This window comes from Mastigoproctus giganteus, chromosome 6 (genome assembly GCF_048544385.1).
Source record: "Mastigoproctus giganteus isolate SK-2022 chromosome 6, ASM4854438v1, whole genome shotgun sequence".
Classification (NCBI taxonomy): domain Eukaryota; kingdom Metazoa; phylum Arthropoda; class Arachnida; order Uropygi; family Thelyphonidae; genus Mastigoproctus; species Mastigoproctus giganteus.
Window position 1 is genome coordinate 201419837 of NC_143580.1, and position 24098 is coordinate 201443934.

The 24098-nt window shown below is 39.2% G+C and overlaps 1 protein-coding gene across 1 annotated transcript in view; it reads left to right on the plus strand.

The window, feature by feature from the left end:
- Window positions 1-24098, plus strand: part of LOC150084879 (endoribonuclease Dicer-like) — a 203658-nt gene that overhangs the window by 110653 nt on the left and 68907 nt on the right. The window contains exons 7-9 of the mRNA XM_090376377.1: window positions 9068-9148; window positions 9599-9674; window positions 17646-17791. Of these exons, the coding sequence (XP_090232503.1) occupies window positions 9068-9148; window positions 9599-9674; window positions 17646-17791 (303 nt within the window). The remainder of the gene's footprint in view (window positions 1-9067; window positions 9149-9598; window positions 9675-17645; window positions 17792-24098) is intronic.

A 24098-nucleotide genomic window follows, 5' to 3' on the forward strand; every position in this document is an offset into this window, starting at 1 on the left:
CATTGAATGGAGCATGTTGGGAATGGTGGGAGGTGTTTTACCAAGATCATTAATACATGAGTTGGAAGAAAAATGGGATGCTAGCAGACCAGCTTTATCTTTGGCTGAAGTGACAACAGAACTATCTGGTTTTGACAGAGGTGGGAGCAGAGATGGGCAAAAGTTGCAAGAGACCAGAATGCTTGGCTACCATTAGGGCAAGAAACAAGTTTTCTGCTCTTAGCCTCTTCAAAATCTAGTTTGGACTGATTAATGACTGCTTTACAATTGTTGCAAGCTTTGGTGTAGGCAGAAAATGAAACTGAAAAATTGGAAACAAGCCAATTACGATATGCAACAGTGTTCTCTTGAACAGCCTTAGCACATTTATTGGAAAACCAAGGTTTAGATAAAGGATGAGATTTTAAAGTGGAGTGTGGAATAAAGGATTCCATTCCTACAAGAATAATTTCACTGACATGATCAGAGCAAACCTTGACATCAGAAGGTTTGAAACAGTAGTCCGACCAAGAAAAAGAAGAAAAGAAATCTTTCATGTCATCCCATTTTGCATTCTTGTAATGCCAAACATTACGAGTTTGGGAATAGCCATGAGATAATGGCTCCATTGGAGAAGAGACGATCACCAAGTTGTGATCTGAGGTACCTAAAGGAACACTCACTTTGACCGTGTACTTAGAAAGGTTGTTTGTGAGAAAAAGATCAGGCATGTTGGCTGTATTGTTTTAGGTAAATGTACAATCTGTTCAAGGTCATTAGAAATTGCAAAAGCTTCAACATCTCGATCAGCTGGGTCGGTGTGACTAGAAAATGGAAGCCAGCTGGAGTTGTGAACATTAAAATCACCAAGGAAGATTACCTCACTGTTAGGAAAGTTGGGCTGGAAAAGTCTAGTTGCAAAGAGAGGAAGTCAAAGAGCTCCAAGTGATTAGTGGAGTTGGGAGAACGGTAGAGACAGCAGATGAATTTCACACAATGAAGTAGAGAGATTTTAAGCCAGAGAAGATCAAAGAGAGGAGATTCCAAATTACCAATTCTCTGATAGGGAATATTGGAATGGAATATGCACAAATACCACCTTTTATGCAAAAGGAATCGTACAGCGAATAATTTGGGCAACTGAAATGAGCAGTGTTTGAATCAACCGATAACTGAGATTCTGTCAGAAAAAGTACATGTGGTTTGGCAGACTGCAAGTGGAAATGCCATCGTTGAGATCAGAATTGAGACCACCTATATTTGTGAAATGAACTAGGAAGTGATTGGGAGGTTTAGATCTTTTGGCAGATAAGCTTACTCTATTAGTTTGACAATTCATGGTGTATTCAATAGTAAGAAAAAGTGGGGGAACATGCTGTATGAAGTAATGAAATTTTTGGATATGGCGTACACATGGTAAGAATATACTCAGATCCTTGACATAACGTGGCCTTGACAATGCCCCCCGCATACACACTACTCGGACTCTATCCAGTCACTATCTGGCAGAGTAGAGGTAGCAAGGTTATTATCACTAGCTGATCCAGAAGCCTCCTAAAGAATTACCAATACGTTCGGTCCGGTGTACTAACTAGCGGCCAGCCTGCGAACACCATTTTAGAGCTGTACCCTCGAAATGTAAGGAATATTGGATCTCACCACAATCTTCATCATAACCTCAAAAGTCATGAGTCATACTGCATGATTGAAAAGATTGGGAAGAGTTGATCAGAACTTAGCTCTGGAGACTAAACATGGATTCCACCACTGTCATACCACTGAACCAAATATTGGATTTAGCATTTATATCAAAAGCCAATACTACATTGCCATAACCTATCTGTGCCAATGCACCTTCCATACATGAAATGAAATATTCAATATTATCTGTTGGAGAACAATACAATGATAATAAATAAAATTAATGCAAACAATATCTTGATTACAATCCTGATACCACAGTTATATTTAAATTCTTATTAAAAATAACTATTGCTACTCTTGGCCTCACTCTAGTAACATAAACTGACTTAGCAGTTACAGGAAAACCTACCAATCTATAACTCTGCTCATGTTGTAATGCATATGGTTCTTGCAAACAAAGTATGTCACACTGGTTTTCCATTGCATATATTCTAAATTCATTCATTGCCATTCGAGACCTTTGTCCATTGAACTGGACTATGTTTAATATTTGGTTATTATCACTATTATATGCCAACCAAAACTGTTTAATACAATTGTTATTATTGTATTAAACAGTACTTGCTAATTCAAGGGCTTTAACATATTCTGGTCAATTTACATCTCTTACAGAGTATTTATAGTCATGACCTCTATGCTTACAGTTAACACAATTTGGATGTTGGTCCCTGTGCTGACAGTCAGCATAAACATGGCCCCCCCCTCAGTGCAATGACCACATGACATTGTTTTATGACTACATTACTGGACAAAGTGACCATATCACACACATTTAAAACATTTGGTCACAACTGTGAATTTTTAAATAATTAAAGAATTTTTATAGAAGGACACTCCCAAAAATATTCTGTCTTTCAAAAACAAAAATTTTAACAACTCTGGGGCCATCCCAATAACCCAGTTAGTCAATTTCAACTTATTTCCACTATTAAATCTAAATACAACTCCATTCTTTACCTCTTTGAGATCATAACCATAGTTCTTCAAATTCTTTAGATATAAGTCTGCAACTATTTCATCCTTTGTACACCAGTATGGAAGGATTAGTTGTTTTCAACTTATCATAATCAATACCATTACTAACTTTTTTTTTTTTTTTTTTTTTTTATGTGAACCCCAAACACGAGAGATATTAGAACCTATAGTACTTAGTACCATGCTTGGGTTGGAGGATGAGAAGACGAAAGGTTGTTCACATTGGACAAACTTCTGTAGATTGTAATATTCAGGAAATACTTATGAAGGAAAGTTGTTCCAGAAAATGGCAGTTGCATGAATAAATGAGCAAGATGAAAAGTTGGTTCTGTGGGTTTGAAGTTGGACAGTAAATAGATGTTGGCTGGTGGTGGCATGTGTTTGGACTGTTTTGAAAGAGAGAGAGGGAATTATAGAAGCCAATTCATAAGAACAGTGCCCATGGAAGTATTTGTAGAAGAGGCATGCAGCAGAAACAGTACATCTGTGAGAAAGCGAGTGGAGAGACTCTGTTAGAGATGAATCATTAATTAACCTAACTACCCTCTTCTGAATGGAATCTAGAAGCCTGAGAGAGAGGTTTTGGGGACACCGCCCCAGATGTGAGAACAATATTCCATGGCAGGGCGGATTTGCGATTTATACAGATTGAGCAGCTGTTTGGAAGAAAAGTAATGCCAAGAGCAAAAGAGAAAACCAAGTTTTTTAGATGCAGAGGAAGCAATATTTGTAATGTGCTTGTGCCAAGAGAGATTAGAAGTCAGGGTAATCCCCAAAAGAGATATATCATTTTGCCTAGAAATCGTAGTGTCACTAAAGATAAGCATAGGAGCAGAAGAATCCTTTTCTAAGATATAAGACAAGACTGAGTTTTAGAAGGGTTAAAATCAATTAAGTTGTCTTTGTCCCACTGGAGAATTACCTGAAGATCGGCATTTAAGGAATTGGTAGCAGATTTTCGAGAAGTTGAAGCTGATTGAGCACAAGGTTTCTCAAAATGGAAAGTGGAATGCAATGTGCTATCATCAGCAAAACTATGGATAGGATTTCCAGTCAATGGAAGAAGGTCATTAATATACAAGAAGAAAAGAGTGGGAGAAAGAACTGAACCTTGGGGGACACTGGCATTAGTGGAGAAGTTAGAAGACAGAGAGCCATCTACCATCACCCACTGCGAGCGATCAGAGAGAAAACTGGATAACCAATTACTAAAAACAGTTGGCAAACCATAAGATGGAAGTTTGTTTAGAAGACCTTTATGCCAAACACGATCAAAAGCCTTTGAGATGTTAAGAGCAACTACTTGTGTTTCACCGAACCTTTCCATTGAATTAGTCCATAAATGGGTAACATAAGCCAGAATATCACCAGTAGATCGACACTGACGGAATCCATACTGGCGATCGTTAATCAGACCGAAGGTTTCAAGGTAGTTTAAGAGTTGGCGGTTAATTGATTTCTCCATTACTTTAGAAAGAGTAGAGGTAATTGCAATGGGACGATAATTGGATGGGAGGGATTTGCCACCCTTTTTAGGAACTGGCTGGATATGAGCAAATTTCCAAGCAGAAGGAAAAACACCTTTGGAATAAGAGAGTGAAAAAAAGCGGCAAAGAATAGGAGTAAGTTCAGGAGCACAGGTTTTGAGAACAAGTGGAGAAATACCATCAGAACCTGGAGCTTTCTTAGCATTAAGATTCATCAAAATCCTTCTGATATCCTTTTGACGAAAGACCACAGGAGGCATTGAATGGAGCGTGTTGGGAATGGTGGGAGGTGTTTTACCAAGATCATCAATACATGAGCTGGAAGAAAAAATGGGATGCTAGCAGGTCAGCTTTATCCTTGGCTGAAGCGACAATAGAACCATCTTGTTTTGACAGAGGTGGGAGCAGAGATGGGCAAAAGATGCGGCCATTAGCTTTGGCAAGAGACCAGAATGCTCGGCTACCATTAGGGCAAAAAGCAAGTTTTCGACTCTTAGCCTGTTCGAACTCTAGTTTGGACTGATTAATAACTGCTTTATAATTGTTGCGAGCTTTGGTGTAGGCAGAAAATGAAACTGAAGAATTAGAAACAAGCCAATTACGATATGCAACATTCTTCTCTTGAACAGCCTTAGCATATTTATTGGAAAACCAAGGTGTAGATAAAGGACGAGATTTTAAAGTGGAGTGTGGATTAAAGGATTCCATTCCTGCAAGAATAATTTCACTGACATGATCTGAGCAAACATTGACATCAGAAGTTTTGAAACAGTAATCCGACCAAGGAAAAGAAGAAAATAAGTCTCGCAGGTCATCCCATTTTGCATTCTTGTAATGCCAAACAACACAAGGTTGGGAATAGCCATGAGATAAAGGTTCCATTGGAGAAGAGACAATCACCAAGTTGTGATCTGAAGTGCCTAAAGGACCTCTCACTTCGGCCGTGTACTTAGAAGGGTTGTTTGTGAGAAAAAGATCAAGCGTATTGGCTGTATGATTAGGATTGTCTGGTATTCTTGTAGGTTTTCTTGTATGTAAATGAACAATCTATGCAAGGTCATTAGTAATTGCAAAAGCCTCAGCATCTGGACCTGCTGGGTCGGTCTGACTAGAAAACAGAAGCCAGCTGGAGTCGTGAACATTAAAATCACCAAGGAAAATTACCTCACTGGTTAGGAAAGTTGGACTGGAGAAAGTCAAGCTGCAAAGAGAGGAAGTCAAAGAGCTCCAAGTGATTAGTGGAGTTGGGAGAACGGTAGAGACAACAGATGAATTTGACACAATGAGGTAGAGAGATTTTAAGCCAGAGAAGATCAAAGAGAGGAGATTCCAAATTACCAAGTCTCTGACAGGAAATATCAGAATGAACATATGCACAAGTACCACCTTTGAGGCGAAAGGAATCATACAGCGAATAATTTGGTCAATTGAGATGAGCAGTAGTTGAATCGACCGATAACTGAGATTCTGTCAGAAAAAGTACATGGAGTTTGGCAGACTGCAAGTGGAAATGGACATCGTTGAGATTAGAATTGAGACCACGTATATTTGTGAAATGAATTAGGAAGTGCTTGGGAGGTTTAGATCTTTTCGCAGATAAGCTTGCTCTATTAGTTTGACAATTCATGGTGTATTTAGTAGTAAGAAAAAGTGGGTGGGACATGCTGTATGAAGTAATGAAATTTTTGGATATGGCGTACACGTGATAAGAATATACCCAGATCCTTGACATAATGTGGCCTCAACAATGCTCCCCGCATACACACTACTTGGACTCCCTCCAATCACTATCTGGCAGAGTAGAGGTAGCAAGATTATACACTAGCTGATCCGGAAGCCTCCTAGAGAGTTACCAATAGATTCGGTCTGATGTACTAACTAGCGGCCGGCCTGCGAACACCGTTTTAGAGCTGTACCCTCGAAATGTAAGGAATATTGGATCTCGCCACGACATTCATCATAACCTCAAAAGTCATCAATCATACTGCATGATGGAAGAGATAGGGAAGGGTTGACCGGAACTTAGCTCTAGAGACTAAACATGGGTTCCGCCACTTCAAGCCTCCAATAAGCAAAGTGGTGGTATTTCACCGGTTGATGAGAGTCATCTACCACCTAGTACTATAGAGGGGTAACATAGAGGGGCGGCGTTTCTCCATGTGGTGTGGGTGCCACACCCCAACTCCTGCTTACGTTGGTTCACACCTGTGAGGTCACCCACCATGTACTTGTGCATGGAGGTTATACCCAGGATTACTAATAGTCCCACCATCATGAAGGTGCAAGGAGGATTGGCTGTCACAGACCATCCGGAGTTCACCGAAATTGGGTCCACTTGACTTGAGTGTCACCCGAATATCAGTTCCATCAGCGTTTTAGACTCCCAGGTAGCAAGTACAGCTTGACTGGCATATCTGAGAGAATGTCTGTGACAACCTCAAGGACCATAACTAAAGTCTCTGAACCTATTATTTTGTTCAAATCATCTTTATTGTCTATTTCTATCAAAACACCTTTATTTCATATTGTTCGCAGGCTTGTCACTTTAATTTCCTTAAAATCATCTTTTAAAGCATTTAGTACCTCTTCTTTGATCTCCTGACTACTCGTAAACTGTGCATTAACATCTGCTCTTAATATTAAAGTATTCACCTGTTTCTTCTTATTACTTCCTCTCCCACCTCTATTACCAATTTTACTGTCTTCATTAACATCAGTTATATTTTCCCTAACTACAGTACTGTATGTTTTAACCTTATCAACATACAGGACGAAATGGTTGGCCCCTCCCAATTTCATCAAAAAGGGAAACTCTAACTTGCATCTCTTCTAATTTTGCTTTTAGTGTTTCACTGTGAATCAGCACAGCTGTTGTAATTACTTCAATGTCACCCCACTTATCTAATATAAAGTTAGATGCCATCTTAGTTATTAGCATTAGCATTAGTAGATGCATACAATGCAAGAAAGCAAGCTTGGTCAGCATCAGACAAAAAAAAAAACCCTCCTATTTCACCTCTCCATTCATTCCAAGTGACTGTCCAGCAAAGCCATAAATTTATTTAGGCTATCAACTTCCACAACAAAAGATGGAAGTCTGCTCCACCAATCAACCACCCGCTGGCTAAAGGCAAACTTCTGCTCATTTGTTCTGCAACTGCCCTTCCTCAATTTGAATTTATGCTCCCACATGTGAGTAGCCTGAGCAAGAGGAAGAATCCCATAACATTGAGCATTCTCAGTCCATTCAAAGCCTTAAAAAACCTCAGTCAGATCTCCTGGCAGGTGCCTAGGCTTCAGACACTGCAATTTTCAGAACTGAAGCGTTTCTTGGTAAGAGTACTCCTTTGTTTAACTCACCAGTCTCATTGCCCTTCTCTGTACTTGTTCCAACAGCCCTATATCCTTCCTAAAATGAGGCCTCCAGGCTTGTATAAAGTACTCAAAATGTGGCCTGACCATTGCCTTATACAATGGGATAGTCACCTCCTTATCCCTGCTAGTAAATCCATGTATATCACTGACAAAACCCATGAGCTGGCCTGACAGCCTGTCTGCATTGGACAGAGAACTTCATATCTGACTTCACAATTAGTTCAGGTCTTTTTCATTTTTGACTACCCTAAGTGTAGTACCAAACAGTTGGTATATTTTGCTTTGAGGTTACTGCTACCCATATGCAGTACTTTGCATTTGTCAATATTAAACTTCAATTGCCATTTCTCAGACCATCTGCTTAACTTTTCTGGATACTGTTCAAGTAGCATGCCATCATTCCTGTCATTCACCACCCTGCCAATCTTTGTATCGTCTGCAAACTTGAACTTTAAGTCTGATATGCATTCATCAATATCATTGATAAATAAAGAAAACAATAATTGTCCCAATGCAGAAACCTGAGGAACTCTGCTGATAACACTATAAACGTTGAAGAGTATTTCTTAGTTAGTATGAAAAGCCTAGTTATCTTCCATGATTAATTTCTTGAATATGTCCCTTTAGAATTTATTGTTGGTAACACTCTCAGTTGGTCCCACTGTATAGAATTTAAAAACTGACTAAGACCACTGTAGTCATTTTTATGAAAGCAAAAACCCTTCCCTTTACCCCTGATGCTAGTTACATCAATACACTGTGATCACTGTCACCTAGTAGTTCTTTTATCTGCAAATTCTTAATGCATGAATAATCACTGCTGATAATTAGATCAAGAGTATTCTCCCTTTTGTTGCCTCTCTAACATGCTTCTGTAGAAAACAGTCATGCAATAAATCCAAAAAAGTCTTACTAGAGTGTGAGTGATCAACCCACAAGTTCCCGTCAACATGTGGAAAGTTAAAATCCCCATTATAAGACATTCTGATTTACTGGCGCACTCTATTTCTTTGACAGTTGTTTGTTGTTCATTTGTCTGTTCATCAGAGTCATTAGGCCTATAACACACTCCTACTCTCATTTTTTCTTTCCCAGTGCTAATGTCACACAAAACCGATTCAACATTCCACTGGCCACCCATGTTGACTGGATGCACTGTCTCACTGCCTTAGATTTAATACGCTTCTTAAGTAAGAACATAACCTCCCACTCCTCCTGTCCTGTATGTCCTTCCTATATACACTGTATTCCCTATATTCAATTTCAGAATCCTTATATCTGAGTGATATCTCTGATATACCTCAACATTGTCTGCATTTGATGTCTCGACCAACACTTCAAATTCATCAAATTTATTTACTATACTCCTAGCATTCGTTTACATGCAAATATACATGCACTTGTTACTCTTAGTTACCCTACCACAGCATATGTATTTACTTGTTCCACAACGACTCCCAACAATCTTTGAAATCCCCATGATCTTGCTTTCCAGGCTGCTGTTCATTCCAATAGAAGCAATGCAAGAATCACTTTTACCTCTCCCTGTGGCTATTGTTAATCTGTTATCTGTGTATCTCCCCCACTATGAGTTTTCTGATCCACCTAACACTGCCTCGATAGCACGAGTAAGTATTCTCGTACCTTTTCTATTTAAGTATATCCCATCCCTGCAAGCAGTCTCTCCTGTTATCAAGCATAGACCATCGATGAGAAAAATTCTACCCCATGAGCCTTGCACAGCCTCTCCAGGGCAGAATTGATTTGACAAGGCTCTCATCATATATTCCCTTGTATCTTTTCTGGGTAGAATTACAGACACTTTCAAATTTAACCCTAACTCACGACTTTTTTTCAACATTGCCACTGTACTTGTTAAGTAAATCTGCTAATTGAGATTTTAGTTAAAAATCTCCCCCCCCCTCCCTTTTTTTTCCAATATAGAAGTAAGCATTATTAGCTCCATTTCATGATCAAGCAGTATATAGCAGAGCAGGACATGACACCTTGTTGTACTGTAACTGTAACATTTGAATTATTTACAATATACTGTTTAAATAGTGTGCTGTATTTTGCAGGGTAAAGAAATGCCTGGAATAAAACTTGCAAAAATGGCTGCTTCATTAAAAACATGTGAGATGTTACATCAAATAGGTAATAATTTTTTTTCCTTAGGTTATCATATTTATTATTGGTATTAGAATGGTTACATGCTGCTAAAAAAATACCCAATTACTCATACTTTACCAAAAGTGGCCATCCATTTCTGCTTTAAATTAGTATTAGTAGTAGTAAAAGGCAAGCTTATACAGCATCAGCCTAAAAAAAAAAAAAAAAAAAGTACTCTCCTCATCTATCCATCCCTTTAATAATTTAAATTTATTCAAATTATCCACTTCCCAAAACCAGATAGCAGTTGCTTCCAACAATCTGTTACTCTTAGGAGAGTAACAGATTGTTGGAACAAACGCTAATTGACATTTTTGCACATCTATCCTGCAGTCATCGTTTTTCAACTTAAGTTTATGTCCCCTTGTGTATGTATGTTGCCTTAGAAGGAGTTAGAACACCAACATCATTATGTTACTGAATCCACTTAAATACTTAAATTAGGTATCCTTACAAGTGTTTAATTTTCAAGTACTGCAATTTTCAGAACTGGTCTTCTGTAGTAAGATTATCCTTTTATGTCCTTCACTGATTAATCTGGTTGCTTTTCTCTGCACCTGTTCCAAGAGATCTACATTCCTTCTTAAAATGAGATATTCAGACCTATATGCTGTACTCAAGATGTGGAACAGTGTCTAAAGCTTTACTGAAATCTAAATATATGATGTCAAAATTATTGCTTGCATCCAGTTCCTTTGTTACTGTGTCATAATAGCTAATCAGATTGGTCAGACAAGGTCTCCCCTTAACAAATCCATGCTGCAATTCCTAAATAACTGCATTTTTATTAATATGATCCTAGATTGCTTTTACTGCACTACATTCATTCTTTACATTGCATTCTTTAATCACTGACTCTCCTTTTCTTCATCCAGTCGCCTCCATAGCCAGGTGGGCAGGAGCAGCAGTGCGTAGCACATGCTTCTTGATTAGACCGGGGTTCGAGCCTGTGACCACAAATACAGAGGATGCAGAAAGGTCAGGGAATGACTACCGCATATCCCCGGAGCAATATGGCCTTAGTTGCTAATGCTCCTAAAAACCAAATAACAAACAAACTATCCTTTTCTCTGGGCACAGAAGTCAATAAGAATAAGAAAGACATTTTTACACCTCCAGTCTACAGTAACCTTCTCTGAATCCAACAATGCTCTGGTAATTATAGCCAAGAGTTTTCTTTCTTCTTCTTTTGCTGTTTCTTTTAATATAACTGGATTGATCCCATCAGCCCCAGGTTCCTTATTTATTTTTAGCCTCAGCAATTTCTTTTCCACTTTCTTCTTAGTTATCACAAAATAATTTAGCTACTATTTATTACATGGTATACATCTTGTATTCCCATCTCTAAAATCTTTTTCATTAGTGAATGTAGATGCAGAATATTTATTTAGTTTGTCAGTAACTTGAACAGGATCATCAATAGTTATGCTATGCATATGTAGTGGACCAATGTAGTTCATCCCTTTCCTTCTAGTGTTTAGCATAAGCAAAGAATTGTTTACTACTCTTCTTTGCATCCTTACCCAAGGACTTCTCATAATCTGCCTTAGCTTGCCTAGTCCCTTTAGTGACAAGATTGCAGACTAGTTTGTACATACTATAGAGTTCCATGGCCCCTACTAATTTATAATCATCCCATGTATTTTATTTCTCTACTATTAGTTTCCTAAATTCATTTGACATCCATTAGGTTTAAACCTTGAACCAATATCTGTTAGATGCTATAAAAAGTTTAGTAGCTTCTGTGATTACTTCCCTGAATGCTCCCCATCTAGAATTTGTAGTTGGTCCCACTGAATGTAATTTGAACACCATCTAAGGCCACAAAATCTTTACACTTGACAGTAGTTATATATTTAAATAGCTCTCACATGAATATGTTATGATCACTGCCACCTAGTGGTTCCTTTATTTGGATATTCCTAATGCATGAAGTGTCACTGTTGATAATCAGATCAAGAATGCTTTCTTTTGTTGCCTATCTAACATGCTGCTCTAGAAAACAGTCATCCAATAAATCCTGAAAATTTCTGTTACAGTGTAAGTGGCCAATTCACCAGTTCCCATCAATTTCATGGAAAGTTAAAGTCCCCCATTATAAGACATTCCAATCATCTGGCAAACTTTGTTTGTCTGTGTAGTTTTTCATTATACTCACCATAGTCATTTGGCTTGTAGCAGACTCCTGCCCTCATTTTGGTTTTCTCAGTTCGTATGTCACACCAAAATGACTCAGTGGGCAGTAGAGCTCAAATGGAAGCAATGGCAAATCGAGCCATCTCAACACTGCTGCACTGGACCCAAGAGAACTAGCTCAGAATTTCTTCCGAAAAAATGAATTCAATCCTCTTGAGGGGCTCTCTGGATATTAGGAGGCCCCCACAGATTAAAAATCCACGGAACATCCATAAAGCTAAAAATAAAACTAAAACATCTAGGGATAGTCCTGGATAAGAACATGTCATTCACCCCACATCTCAATTACCTCTGTACCAAAATCAGGAATTACTGTGCCATAATTTCCAGAATTACCAGAAGGGTCTGGGGCTTGAAGAAGAGGACACTCTCCCTTTTCTGAAAGGCTATTTTCATCCCGGCTCTGTCATATGCCGCAGATGTGTGGTACAGCAAAGCAATCACTGCAGTAAACAGGAGAAAATTAGACACCATACAGCGCTCTATCCTCCTGACTATCTCTGGAGTGTGTTGTATAGTTAGCACCCACATGCTCCACCCACAAAGACCAATAGATCGACAGTAGCCACTGGCAGAGGTGAAAGAGATTCTTGCACTGCTTCTATTAGAATGAGCAGAAGCCTGAAAAACAAGATGCATGGTATTTCAGAGACTGCTGGGAGCCATTGCGGAACAAGTAAACACATGGGTTGTGTTAGGGTAGCTAAGAATAGAAACAGGTGCAGGTATACTTGCGTGTACACCAATGCTAGGAGTTTAGTAAATAAATTTGATGAATTTGAGGTATTGCTCAAAACATCAAAGGCAGATATTGTTGGGATATCAGAGACGTGGTGTCACACAGATATAAGGGATGCAGAAATGCAATTTGGGGAGTACAACGTCTACACAAAGGATAGACAGGATAGGAAGGGGGGGGAGGGGTTATGCTATTAGTTAAGAAACACATAAAAACCAAGGAAGTGAAGCCAGTCGACATCACTGGACAGTGCAGTGTTGAGTCAGTTTGGTGTGACATAACCATTGGGAGATCAAAATTGAGAGTAGGAGTGTCCTATAGGCCTAATGACTCTGATGAGTATAATAAGGAACTGTACAGGGAAATAGAGTGGGCCAGTAAATCAGAGAGTCTTATAATGGGAGATTTTAATTTCCCAGATATTGACTGGAATTTGGGGGCTGGTTACTCACACACTAGCAGGGCTTTTGTGGATTTATTGGATGATTGTTTTCTACATCAGCATGTTTGGGAGGCAACTAGAGGGAGTAATACTCTTGATTTGATTATCAGCAGTGATTCTTCATGCATTAAGAATCTGCAGATAAATGAACCACTAGGTGGCAGTGATCACAGTGTGCTGAAGTGGGATTTACTCAAAGAGGTAACTACCATTAGGGGTAAAGGGAAGGGTTATTGCTTCCGTAAAGGCGACTACGATGGACTGAGACAGTATTTAAATTCTATACAGTGGGACCAACTGATGATGTTACCAACAGCAAATTCAAAATGGGAAGCATTCAAAGAACTTATCTTGGAAGCTACTAGGCTTTACATACCAACTAAGAAATATTGTTCAAGGTTTAGGCCAAAATGGATGTCAGATGAACTAATGAGGCATATGGCAGAGAAGAAAAATGCATGGGATACTTACAAATTAACACATGACACAGAAGCCTATGATAGATACAAGTTGATATGCAACCAAGTTACAAAGGAGGTTAGGCAGGCGAAGGCAGATTACGAGAAATCCTTGGCAAGGGATGCAAAGAAAAACAGCAAAGAGTTCTTTACTTATGTAAACTCTAGAAGGAAGGGGATGAATCAGATTGGTCCACTTGATATTGATGGGTCAACTGTTGATGATCCTGCTCAGGTAGCTAACAAACTAAATGAATATTTTGCATCGACATTCACACATGAGGAGTTATTCAGCAAGGGGAATGCCAGAGGTGTATTCAACTCTAGCAGTAAGCTACAGAATCTTGAAATAACTGGGAGTAAAGTGGAGGAGAAACTGTTGAAGATAAACACAAGAAAGGCACCCGGGGTGGATGGGATCTATCCAGTTATATTAAAGGAGGCAGCAAAGGAAGTAAGCAAACCCTTAGCCATAATTATGAGAGCTTCCTTGGACTCAGGGGAGGTACCCATAGACTGGAAATGTGCAAATGTGACCCCAATTCACAAAGGAGGATCAAAGGCTGACACAAGTAATTATAGACCTGTGAGCTTAACTTCTGTTCCAGGAAAATTAATGGAGGCACTGGTTAAAGAAGCACTGCAGGATCATTTAGACAAGACTTCAGTTATAGCTCAGACACAGCATGGATTTGTTAAGGGGAAGTCTTGCCTGACCAACTTGATTGGATACTATCATGCAGTCACAAAAGAACTGGATGCAGGGAATAACTTTGATATTATATACTTGGATCTTAGAAAGGCTTTTGATACTGTTGCACATGAAAGACTGCTACACAAATTGGAGCAGTGTGACATTGGAGGCAAATTGCTGCTATGGATAAAGGGGTGGTCGAGGGGGAGAAGACAGAGAGTGGTAATCAATGGACACTGCTCATCGTGGACTAATGTTATTAGTGGAGTCCCTCAGGGCTCAGTGTTGGGTCCATTATTGTTTTCTGTATTTATAAATGATATTGATGATGGTATATCAAGCTTAATGTCCAAGTTTGCAGATGATACAAAGGTTGGCAGGGTTGTCAAGGACACTACTGACACTATGCTGCTGCAACAGGATCTGGAAAGGTTGAGCAGATTGGCTGAGAGGTGGCAAATGAAGTTTAACATTGACAAATGTAAAGTACTACACATGGGAAAAAAGCAACCCCAGAGCAACGTATCAACTCTGTGGTACTACACTGACAGTGGTAGAGAATGAAAGGGACTTGAGGGTGATTGTGCAGGCAGATATGAAGTTCTCTGAGCAGTGCAGACGGGCTGCAAGAGTAGCTCATGGAGTATTGTCAATGATATACAGGAATTTTTCCAGCAGGGATAAGGAGGTGATTATTCCATTGTATAAGGCAATGGTCAGGCCACACCTAGAGTACTGTATACAGGTCTGGAGGCCTCATTTCAAGAAGGATGTAGAGCTGCTGGAACGAGTACAGAGAAGTGCAACAAGATTAGTGAATGGAACAAAGGGGTGCTCTTACGAAGAAAGGCTTAAGTTTTGCAAATTACAGTGTCTGGAGACTAGGCACCAGCGAGGTGATCTGATAGAGGTGTATAAAGCCTTGAATGGTTTAAGCATGCTCAATGCTGATGGGATTCTTCCTCTAGCTCAGAAAAATCACCTGAGAGGGCATAAATTCAAATTGAGGAAAGACAGATGTAGGATAGACGTGCGGAAATTTGCCTTTAGCCAGCGGGTGGTTGGTTGGTGGAACAGACTGCCATCCCTTGTGGTGGAGGTTGATAGCCTAAATAAGTTTAAGGCTCAGCTGGACAGGTATTTTGAACGAACAGAGGGGTGAAGTGGAAGGGGTTTTTTTTTTTTTTTTTTTTTGGCTGATGCTGCATAAGCTTGCTTTCTTGCATCAAATGCCTCTACTAATGCTAATGCTAATGCTCCAGGTCCTCATTGGATCCCTTCCCCTGGACCTGGAAATTGTGCACTGTGGGCTGCTTTACCAACTATCCAAAGGGAGAGCGGCCATCTGCATTGGCTTCACCACTGATCCAACAAACAACACAAGCGCTGAAAAGAGACATCTAATGACACACCTGTTGCAGACCTGGAAGGCCCGATGGTCCAACTCCCCTGAAGGAACCATAACACTGAAATTCTTCCCGGATGTACATAGGATATACCCAAGCCAGCCTGCATGGTTCGGTCCAGGCCTCCATACTACCTTTCTCCTCATGGGACATAGTTCCTTCAGGAGGAAACTCTAAGACTTTGGTCTCTCAGATTCACCGCAGTGTCACTGCAGAGAGGAAGAAACCTGGGACCACCTCATACATGAATGTCCCACCTACAAGAACATGCACTGCATCCTCATGACAAAGACCCAGTTCATACTCAGGAACCAAGAATAGCTTATATTGAGGAACACTATCGTGCCTTCACACTCTTCGTATAGGAGCTCTTTTCAAGACAAAAAAACTCTTCCACGACCATAGAACCACTGACTGACACCTCGTAAAGCTACCGGCATGGCTTCTCAGCAAGTCTACAAGCCCATAATGATCAATCCAAATCCTCCAGACCCAGTGACTCTTAAAAGATAATACACTACGATGACCAGAGGAGAGAATAAGAAAAGAAATGGAAAAGAAAGGAAAAGGGAAAGAATAAGGTGATGTCATGTTTCTGATATGATTATAAGGTATCAAATGTGGATATTTCCAATATCTGTATTTGATGATTTAAGCAGTACTTCAAGTTCATCAGATTTATTTACTATACTCCTAGCATTAGAGTACAAACAAGTGTACATGTACCTGCCTCTTCTATTTAAGTTGTGTTCCATACCTGCAAAAAGAGTCTTTCCTGCTAACGTGCACAGACCATCCTGAGAAATAGTCTAACCTGTGAGCTTTGCATAGTTTCTCCAGGGCCGCATTGATTGATAAGGCTCTCATCATGTACTCACTCCTGTCATGTCTGGAAAGAATTGCATTTTCAAACTTAGCACTTTCAAATTTGATCCTAACTCACAACTTTTTCTCAACATTGAGCTGTACTTGGTCCTGTTCCACCAGTCCTTTTTGTATAATGTATTTCCCATTTCCCTAAAAATAGAGTCACTGACTACAGCTGCCTCCTGTGGGACTAGGGATCTCTGTCATTGGGGATATCATTGTGTTGTCTGATGCTCTAGCACTGAACTGGGAAACTGACTGCTTGTTTGATCCTTATTTCAATTTGCTTCACTGCCCTAGTGTGAAGTATGATTTTAGTCTAAATTTAATTGAAGTATATCAAACTCACTGCCTTGGCCACCTTGACAGTTAATTTATTACAATGAACAAAGGTAAATTTCATGAAATCCAGCCTTCTGTTACTCCCTAAGATTTTATATTTGTGCCTTCTGGGTTTTTCTCTCCTACTAATGAGAAGATACCTTTCTTGTTCATTTTATTGATCATCTTTAGGGCCTTATACAACTAAGTCAGAGCCCACCCCAATGACTAGTTTCTGTGCTTTGCACTATGCATTGTCTAAGCCATTCATGGAAACACTAATTAGTATGAAAACTGAGCAGTGTTTTGTTAGAAGCAATTGTGTTTAGTATGGTATTGTGCTGCAGAGACTCTGAGGGAAATATCTGAGGTTTATGGAGACAAGTTCTGTTTTTAAAGAAAATTGCAATTTTCAAGTGGAACAGGTACATTAAAGAAAGTTTAGAATCTGTGACCACAACAACCACTCTCAAAGACTTATCATGAAATGGCTTCTGGAAATGCTTCTGCAAGTTGTTCATTAATGGTGAAAGTGTATACACTTGAAAGGAGATTATTTTGAAAAGAAGAGAATAAAGTTCTGGTAGACCTCATCAGTGAAGACTAAAATTAAGATAAGTCCCTGCTACAAATTAAATGATCCATGTAAACACATCATTACCAAATATTAAAAACAGAAAGGCTAAATATGAAATGGAAATCAATAACCAAATACTAAATTATAAATGAAAATTTTTATGTATTGTTTCTTCTTTGTAGCTATTACATAAGTATATGTTATTGGTAATCCAGCATCAGCAGCAATATTAATAGTTTTCGTATTAAATTTCTAGGAGAGCTGGATGATCATTTGGTTCCAGTTGGATATTGTGTTGAAAGCATTGCAAGCAAATTTGTAGAGGATTATGAAGAGGAAATTTTATTGCCCAATGTTGCACAACCTGGGTCAAAGAAAAGAAAACAGATTTATAAGAAAAAAGTGATATTTTAGTTTTTAATTGATTTGTCTGTTAATAAGAAGTGCTAAATCTCTCTTAATTTCAAGAAATTGAATATGAAATTACTACTTAAAATAACTATGGTTGGACAGGCAGAGAGACCGACAGAGATTTTCATTTTAACAAATGATGGTCAAAGTTATTTTAAAAGAACAATAATAATTTCTTTTGATTATCTCAGCTGCACTTTTATAATACAGAGTTAGCATTAGCATTAGCATTAGTAGAGGCATATGATGCAAGAAAGCAAGCTTATGCAGCATCAGCCAAAAAAAAAAAAAAACACCCTTCCACTTCACCCCTCCGTTCATTCGAAATACCTGTCCAGCTGAGCCTTAAATTTATTAAGGCTATCAACTTCCACAACAAAGGATGGAAGTCTGTTCCACCAACCAATTACCCGCTAGCTAAAGACAAATTTCCGCACATCTATCCTACATCTGTCTTTCCTCAATTTCAATTTATGCCCTCTCAGGTGATTATTCTGAGCAAGAGGCAGTATCCCATCAGCATTGAGCATGCTCAAACCATTCAAGGCTTTGTACACCTCTATCAGATCACCTCGCTGGTGCCTAGTCTCCAGACCCTGCAATTTGCAAAACATAAGCCTTTCTTCGTAAGAGCAACCCTTGGTTCCGTTCTCTAACCTTGTTGCCCTTCTCTGTACTCGTTCCAGCAGTTCCACATCCATCTTGAAATGAGGCCTCCAGACCTGTATACAGTACTCAAGGTGTGGCCTGACCATTGCCTTATACAAGGGAATAATCACCTCCCTATCCCTGCTAGAAAAATCCCTGTATATCATTGATAAGACACCATGAGCTACTCTTGCAGCCCATCTGCACTGCTCAGAGAACTTCATATCTGCCTGACAATTACCCCCAAGTCCTTCTCATTCTCTACCACTGTCAGTGTAGTACCACAGAGTTGCTCTGGGGTTGCTGTTTCCCATATGTAGTACTTTACATTTGTCAATGTTAAACTTCATTTGCCACCTCTCAGCCCATCTGCTCAACCTTTCCAGATCCTGTTGCAGCAGCATGCCGTCAGTAGCGTCCTTAACAACCCTGCCAACCTTTGTATAGTCTGCAAACTTGGACATTAAGCTTGATATACCATCATCAGCATTTATAAATACAGAAAACAACAATCGACTCAACACTGAACCCTGAGGGACTCCACTAATAACAATAGTCCACGATGAGCAGTGTCCATTAATTACCACTCTCTGTCTTCTGCCACTCAACCATCCCTTTATCCATAGCAACAATTTGCCACCAATGCCACACTGCTCCAATTTGTACAGCAGTCTTCCATATGCAACAGTATCAAAAGCCTTTCTAAGATCCAAATATAATCAAAGTTATTCCCTGCGTCCAATTCTTTTGTGACTACATCATAGTATCCAATCATATTGGTCAGGCAAGACCTTCCCTTAACAAAACCATGCTGTGTCTGAGCTATAACTGAATTCTTGTCAAGATGATCCTGCAGTGCTTCTTTAACCAGTGCTTCCATTAATTTTCCTGGAACAGAAGTTAAACTCACAGGTCTATAATTACTTGTGTCGGCCTTTGATCCTCCTTTGTGAATTGGGGTTACATTTGCACATCTCCAGCCTGTGGGTACTTCCCCTGAGTCCAAGGAAGCTCTCATAATTATGGCTAACGGATTGCTTACTTCCTTTGCTACCTCCTTTAATATAACAGGATAGATCCCATCCACCCCAGGTGCCTTTCTTGTGTTTATCTTCAACAATTTCTCCTCCACTTTACTCTCAATTATTACAAGATCATCTAGCTCACTGCCAGTGTTTACTTCATCTATGGCATTCCCCTTCCTGAATAACTCCTCATGTGTGAATGTAGAGGCAAAATGTTGATTTTGTTTGTTAGATACCTGAGCAGGATCATGAACAGTTGAACCATCGATATCAAGTGGACCAATCTGATTCATCCCCGCCTTCTAGAGTTTACATAAGTAAAGAACTCCTTGCTGTTTTTCTTTGCATTCCTTGCCAAATATTTCTCATAATCTGCCTTCGCCTGCCTAACCTCCTTTGTAACTTGCTTACAGATCAACTTATATCTATCATAGGCTTATGTGTCACATGTTAATTTATATGTATCCCATGCATTTTTCTTCTCTGCCATATGTCTCATTAGTTCATCTGACATCCATTTAGACCTGAACCTTGAACAATATTTCTTAGTTGGTATGTAAAGCCTAGTAGCTTCCAAGATAAGTTCTTTGAATGCTTCCCATTTTGAGTTTGCTGTTGGTGACATCATCAGTTGGTCCCACTGTATAGAATTTAAATACTGTCTCAGACCATTGTAGTCGCTTTTACGAAAGCAATAACTCTTCCCTTTACCCCTAATGGTAGTTACCTCCTTGAGTAAATCCCACTTCAGCACACTGTGATCACTGCCACCTAGTGGTTCCTGTATCTGCAGATTCTTAATGCATGAAGAATCACTACTGATAATCAAATCAAGAGTATTTCTCCCTCTTGTTGCCTCCCGAACATGCTGATTTAGAAAACAATCATCCAATAAATCCACAAAAGCCTTGCTAGTGTGTGAGTGACCAACCCACAAATTTCAGTCAATATCTGGGAAATTAAAATCCCCCATTATAAGACTCTCTGATTTACTGGCGCACTCTATTTCCCTGTACAGTTCCTTATTATACTCATCAGAGTCATTAGGCCTATAGCAAACTCCTACTTTCAATTTTGATCTCCCAATGCTTATGTCACCCAAACTGACTCAACACTGCACTGTCCAGCGATGTCGACTGGCTTCACTTCCTTGGATTTTATGTGTTTCTTAACTAATAGCATAACCCCTCCTCCCTTCCTATCCTGTCTATCCTTTCTGTAGACGTACTCCTCAAATTCCAGTTCTGCATTTCTTATATCTGTGTGACTCCAGGTCTCTGATATCCCAACAATATCCGCCTTTGATGCTTTGAGCAATACCTCAACCCATGTGTTTACTTGTACCCCAATGACTCGCAACAGTCTCTGAAATATCCTGCATCTTATTTTCCAAGCTGCTGCTCATTCCAATAGAAGCAGTGCAAGAATCACTTTCACCTCTGCCAGTGGCTACTGTTAATCTATTAGTCCTTGTATCCCCCCAATCTAACAGTTTTCTGACCCACCTAACACTGCCTCGATAGCATCAGCAAACATTGTTGCACCCTTTCTATTTAAGTGTATCCCATCCCTGTAGAAGCAGTCTCTCCTGTTAACAAGTACAGACCAGGCTGAAAAAAATTTTACCCCTTGAGCCTTGCACAATCTTTCCAGGGCCGAATTGATCGACAGGGCTCTCATCATATACTCCCTCTTATCGTGTCTGGGCAGAATTGCAGACACTTTCAAATTCAACCGTAATTCATGGCTTTTTTTCAACAGTGACCTGTACTTGTTAAGTAATTCCGCTGGTCTCCTACTCTTAATATCGTAATATTCACTTTATTGTATTGAAATTTTGACTTTAAAATCAATAGTAAATATGTAAAATTACTTTTCTAAATGTATTTGCATAGCGATTATCATTTTGAAAACATATTTTATATATAAGAAATACAGTCCCATACAATTTTTTAAACAACTGTACAAAAAAAAAAACACAATAACATAATACCATAATTCATTGTACTGATTGAATTTAAAATTGTAAAAAGCATGGACCACACATATATTTTTAAATTCAGTGGTTTATTGATTCTTACCCAGAAGTGGAAAAGAGGAGTTCTTATACGAAAGCATATTCAGTTAACTAAATAAATAGAAATTTATAGCAATATTTTAGAGCTGCTCAGGGATTCCATTCTCAAGGTGAAATGCAATTTGGTATCCATATTCACATCAGTTAAAAGTTTTATAAGTTAATTGACCATGTCTTTGTATAGGAAATCCTCTGTTTCTTCATAGGACATTTTTGGTGAAAATTATTTTCTTCAAATGAGATATATAAAGCATTAATAACATGGGAAGTCACCCTAGACCTTCAAATAGTATTAGTATTGATAGTGGCAAATGATGCAAGGTAGCAAACTTATGCAGCATCAGCCAAAAATATAAATAATTTAAAAAAAAAAACAAAATAAAAATAAGAATTTAAAAAAATACACAAAACCCTCATCTGTACATTCCCTTTAACAATTTGCGTAATCCTACAAATTTTTGCATATCTGTTCTGTACCCATCCTTTTTCAATTAAATTTATGTCCCCTTATGTGCGTGTTGTCTGAGAAAGAGCAAGGATACCATCGGCATTCAGTTTACTCAATCTGTTTAAAGCCTTTATCACTTCAAGGTCTTCTTGCAGTTTTCAAGTAGTGTAATTATGGCAGAACTGAAGTCTTTCATGGTTAGATTACCCATTTTTGTCCTTGACTAATCTTCTTGCTCTTCTCTGAAGCTAATCCATCTTCACATTCTGCTCAAAATGATGCTTCCAGACCTGTATGCAGTGCACAAGATATGACCTAACCATTGCCTTATATAGTGGGATAATGAACTCCTTGTCAGAAAAATTCTTGTGTATCACTGACAGAACTTTATGAACTGCTTTAGCAGCCTGTCTGTACTGCTTAGAGTCACTTCACCTCAGAGTACTTCATGTGCAGTTACCCCTAGATCTCTTGTTCAATACCACCTTGAATGTGGTGCCACTGAACTGGTATCTTATTCTGGGATTACTGCTGCTCATATGCAGTAGGTTGCATTTATCAATGTTAAATCTCCACTGCCACTTCTCAGCCCATCTGCCTAATTTTTATAGGTTTTGTTGTAGTAGTTCACCTTGATTCCTGTCATTAAACACTTTGTATCATCTGCAAACTTAGATATTAGGCTTGATATACCTTAATCAATATCAATAATAAATACTGAAAATATTAAGGGCTGGCACTGAATCCTGAGTGTCTCTAATAATGACATTAATCCGAGAATAGCAGTGCTCATTAATAATCACACTCTGCCTTTTGTCATTAAACTATTCCTTAATCCATGGCAGTATCTTGTTCCCAGTACCACACTGCTCTGATTTACATAGCACTCTTGCATGTGGAACTGTGTCAGAAATTTTATTGTTTGCATCTAGTTCCTTTGTTACTGCATCATAGTGGCTCATCAGATTGGCCAAAAAAGATCTACCCTTAGCATATCTGGTGTGATTTTCATATAGCTGCATTCCTGTCAAGACAATCCTGCAATACTTTAACCTCTGACTCCATTACTTTCCCCGGAACAGAAGTCAAACCTACAGGTATCTAATTGCTCACTTTGCATTCTGATCCTGCTTTGTAAATAGGATAAACATTTTGCATCTCCAATCCATAGGGACCTCTCTGAATCCAAGAGTGTTCTCATAATTATGGCCAGGGTCACCGCAAGTGGGTAGGCAAGGGGTAAGCGTTGCTTACAGGCGGCAGTTCAGGAAGGCGGCAAAATTTTTTTTGATATTGTTTTCTGATTGCTTAACACTTACTAGTAATCAACATTAAGGATGGCAAATTTTATTTTGCTTACTGGTGGCACATAGGAATGCATGCAGTGCTACTGATTATGGCTAAAGGATTGCTTACCTCTTTTTCTATTCTTTTATTATAAATGGACAGATTCCATCAGCCCCACGTGCTTTATTTACTTTTAGCATCAACAATGGATTTGATTCTTGCACTGTTTCTATTGGGATGTGCAGTAGATGGAAACCAAGATGTCGGGAACTACAAGACCTGCTGTACACTGAAAGAACAGAATTCATGGGATACCTGGATCCTGGGCAACACGATGCTTCACCCCTCACGCTAGTGGACAAGCACACTGCTTGGCAGGTATATAGGTACACTGTATCCCTGCATTCACATAGACAGTAATTCAATGTCGGTATGGATAAATGTCGTGAGTTAACCGACTTTGAAAGAGGGATGATAGTGGGTGCCCAACGCATTTGTCACTCTATTGCGGAGGTGGTACAGAAATTGCATTATCCCTGTTCGACAGCATCAAGAGTGTATCGTGGGCGCCTCTGTAGCCAGGTGGGCAGGAGCAGCAGTGCGTAGCACACGCTTCTTGATTAGACTGGGGTTCAAGCCCTTGCCCACCAAATACGTAGGATGTGGAAAGTTCAGGAAATGACTACCGCATATCCCCGGAGCAATATGGCCTTAGTTGCTAATGCTCCTAAAAACCAAAAAACAAACAAACTAACAGTGTATCGGGGATACACCATTTCTGGAATAACATCTCACATGGACAGTGCTATGGGC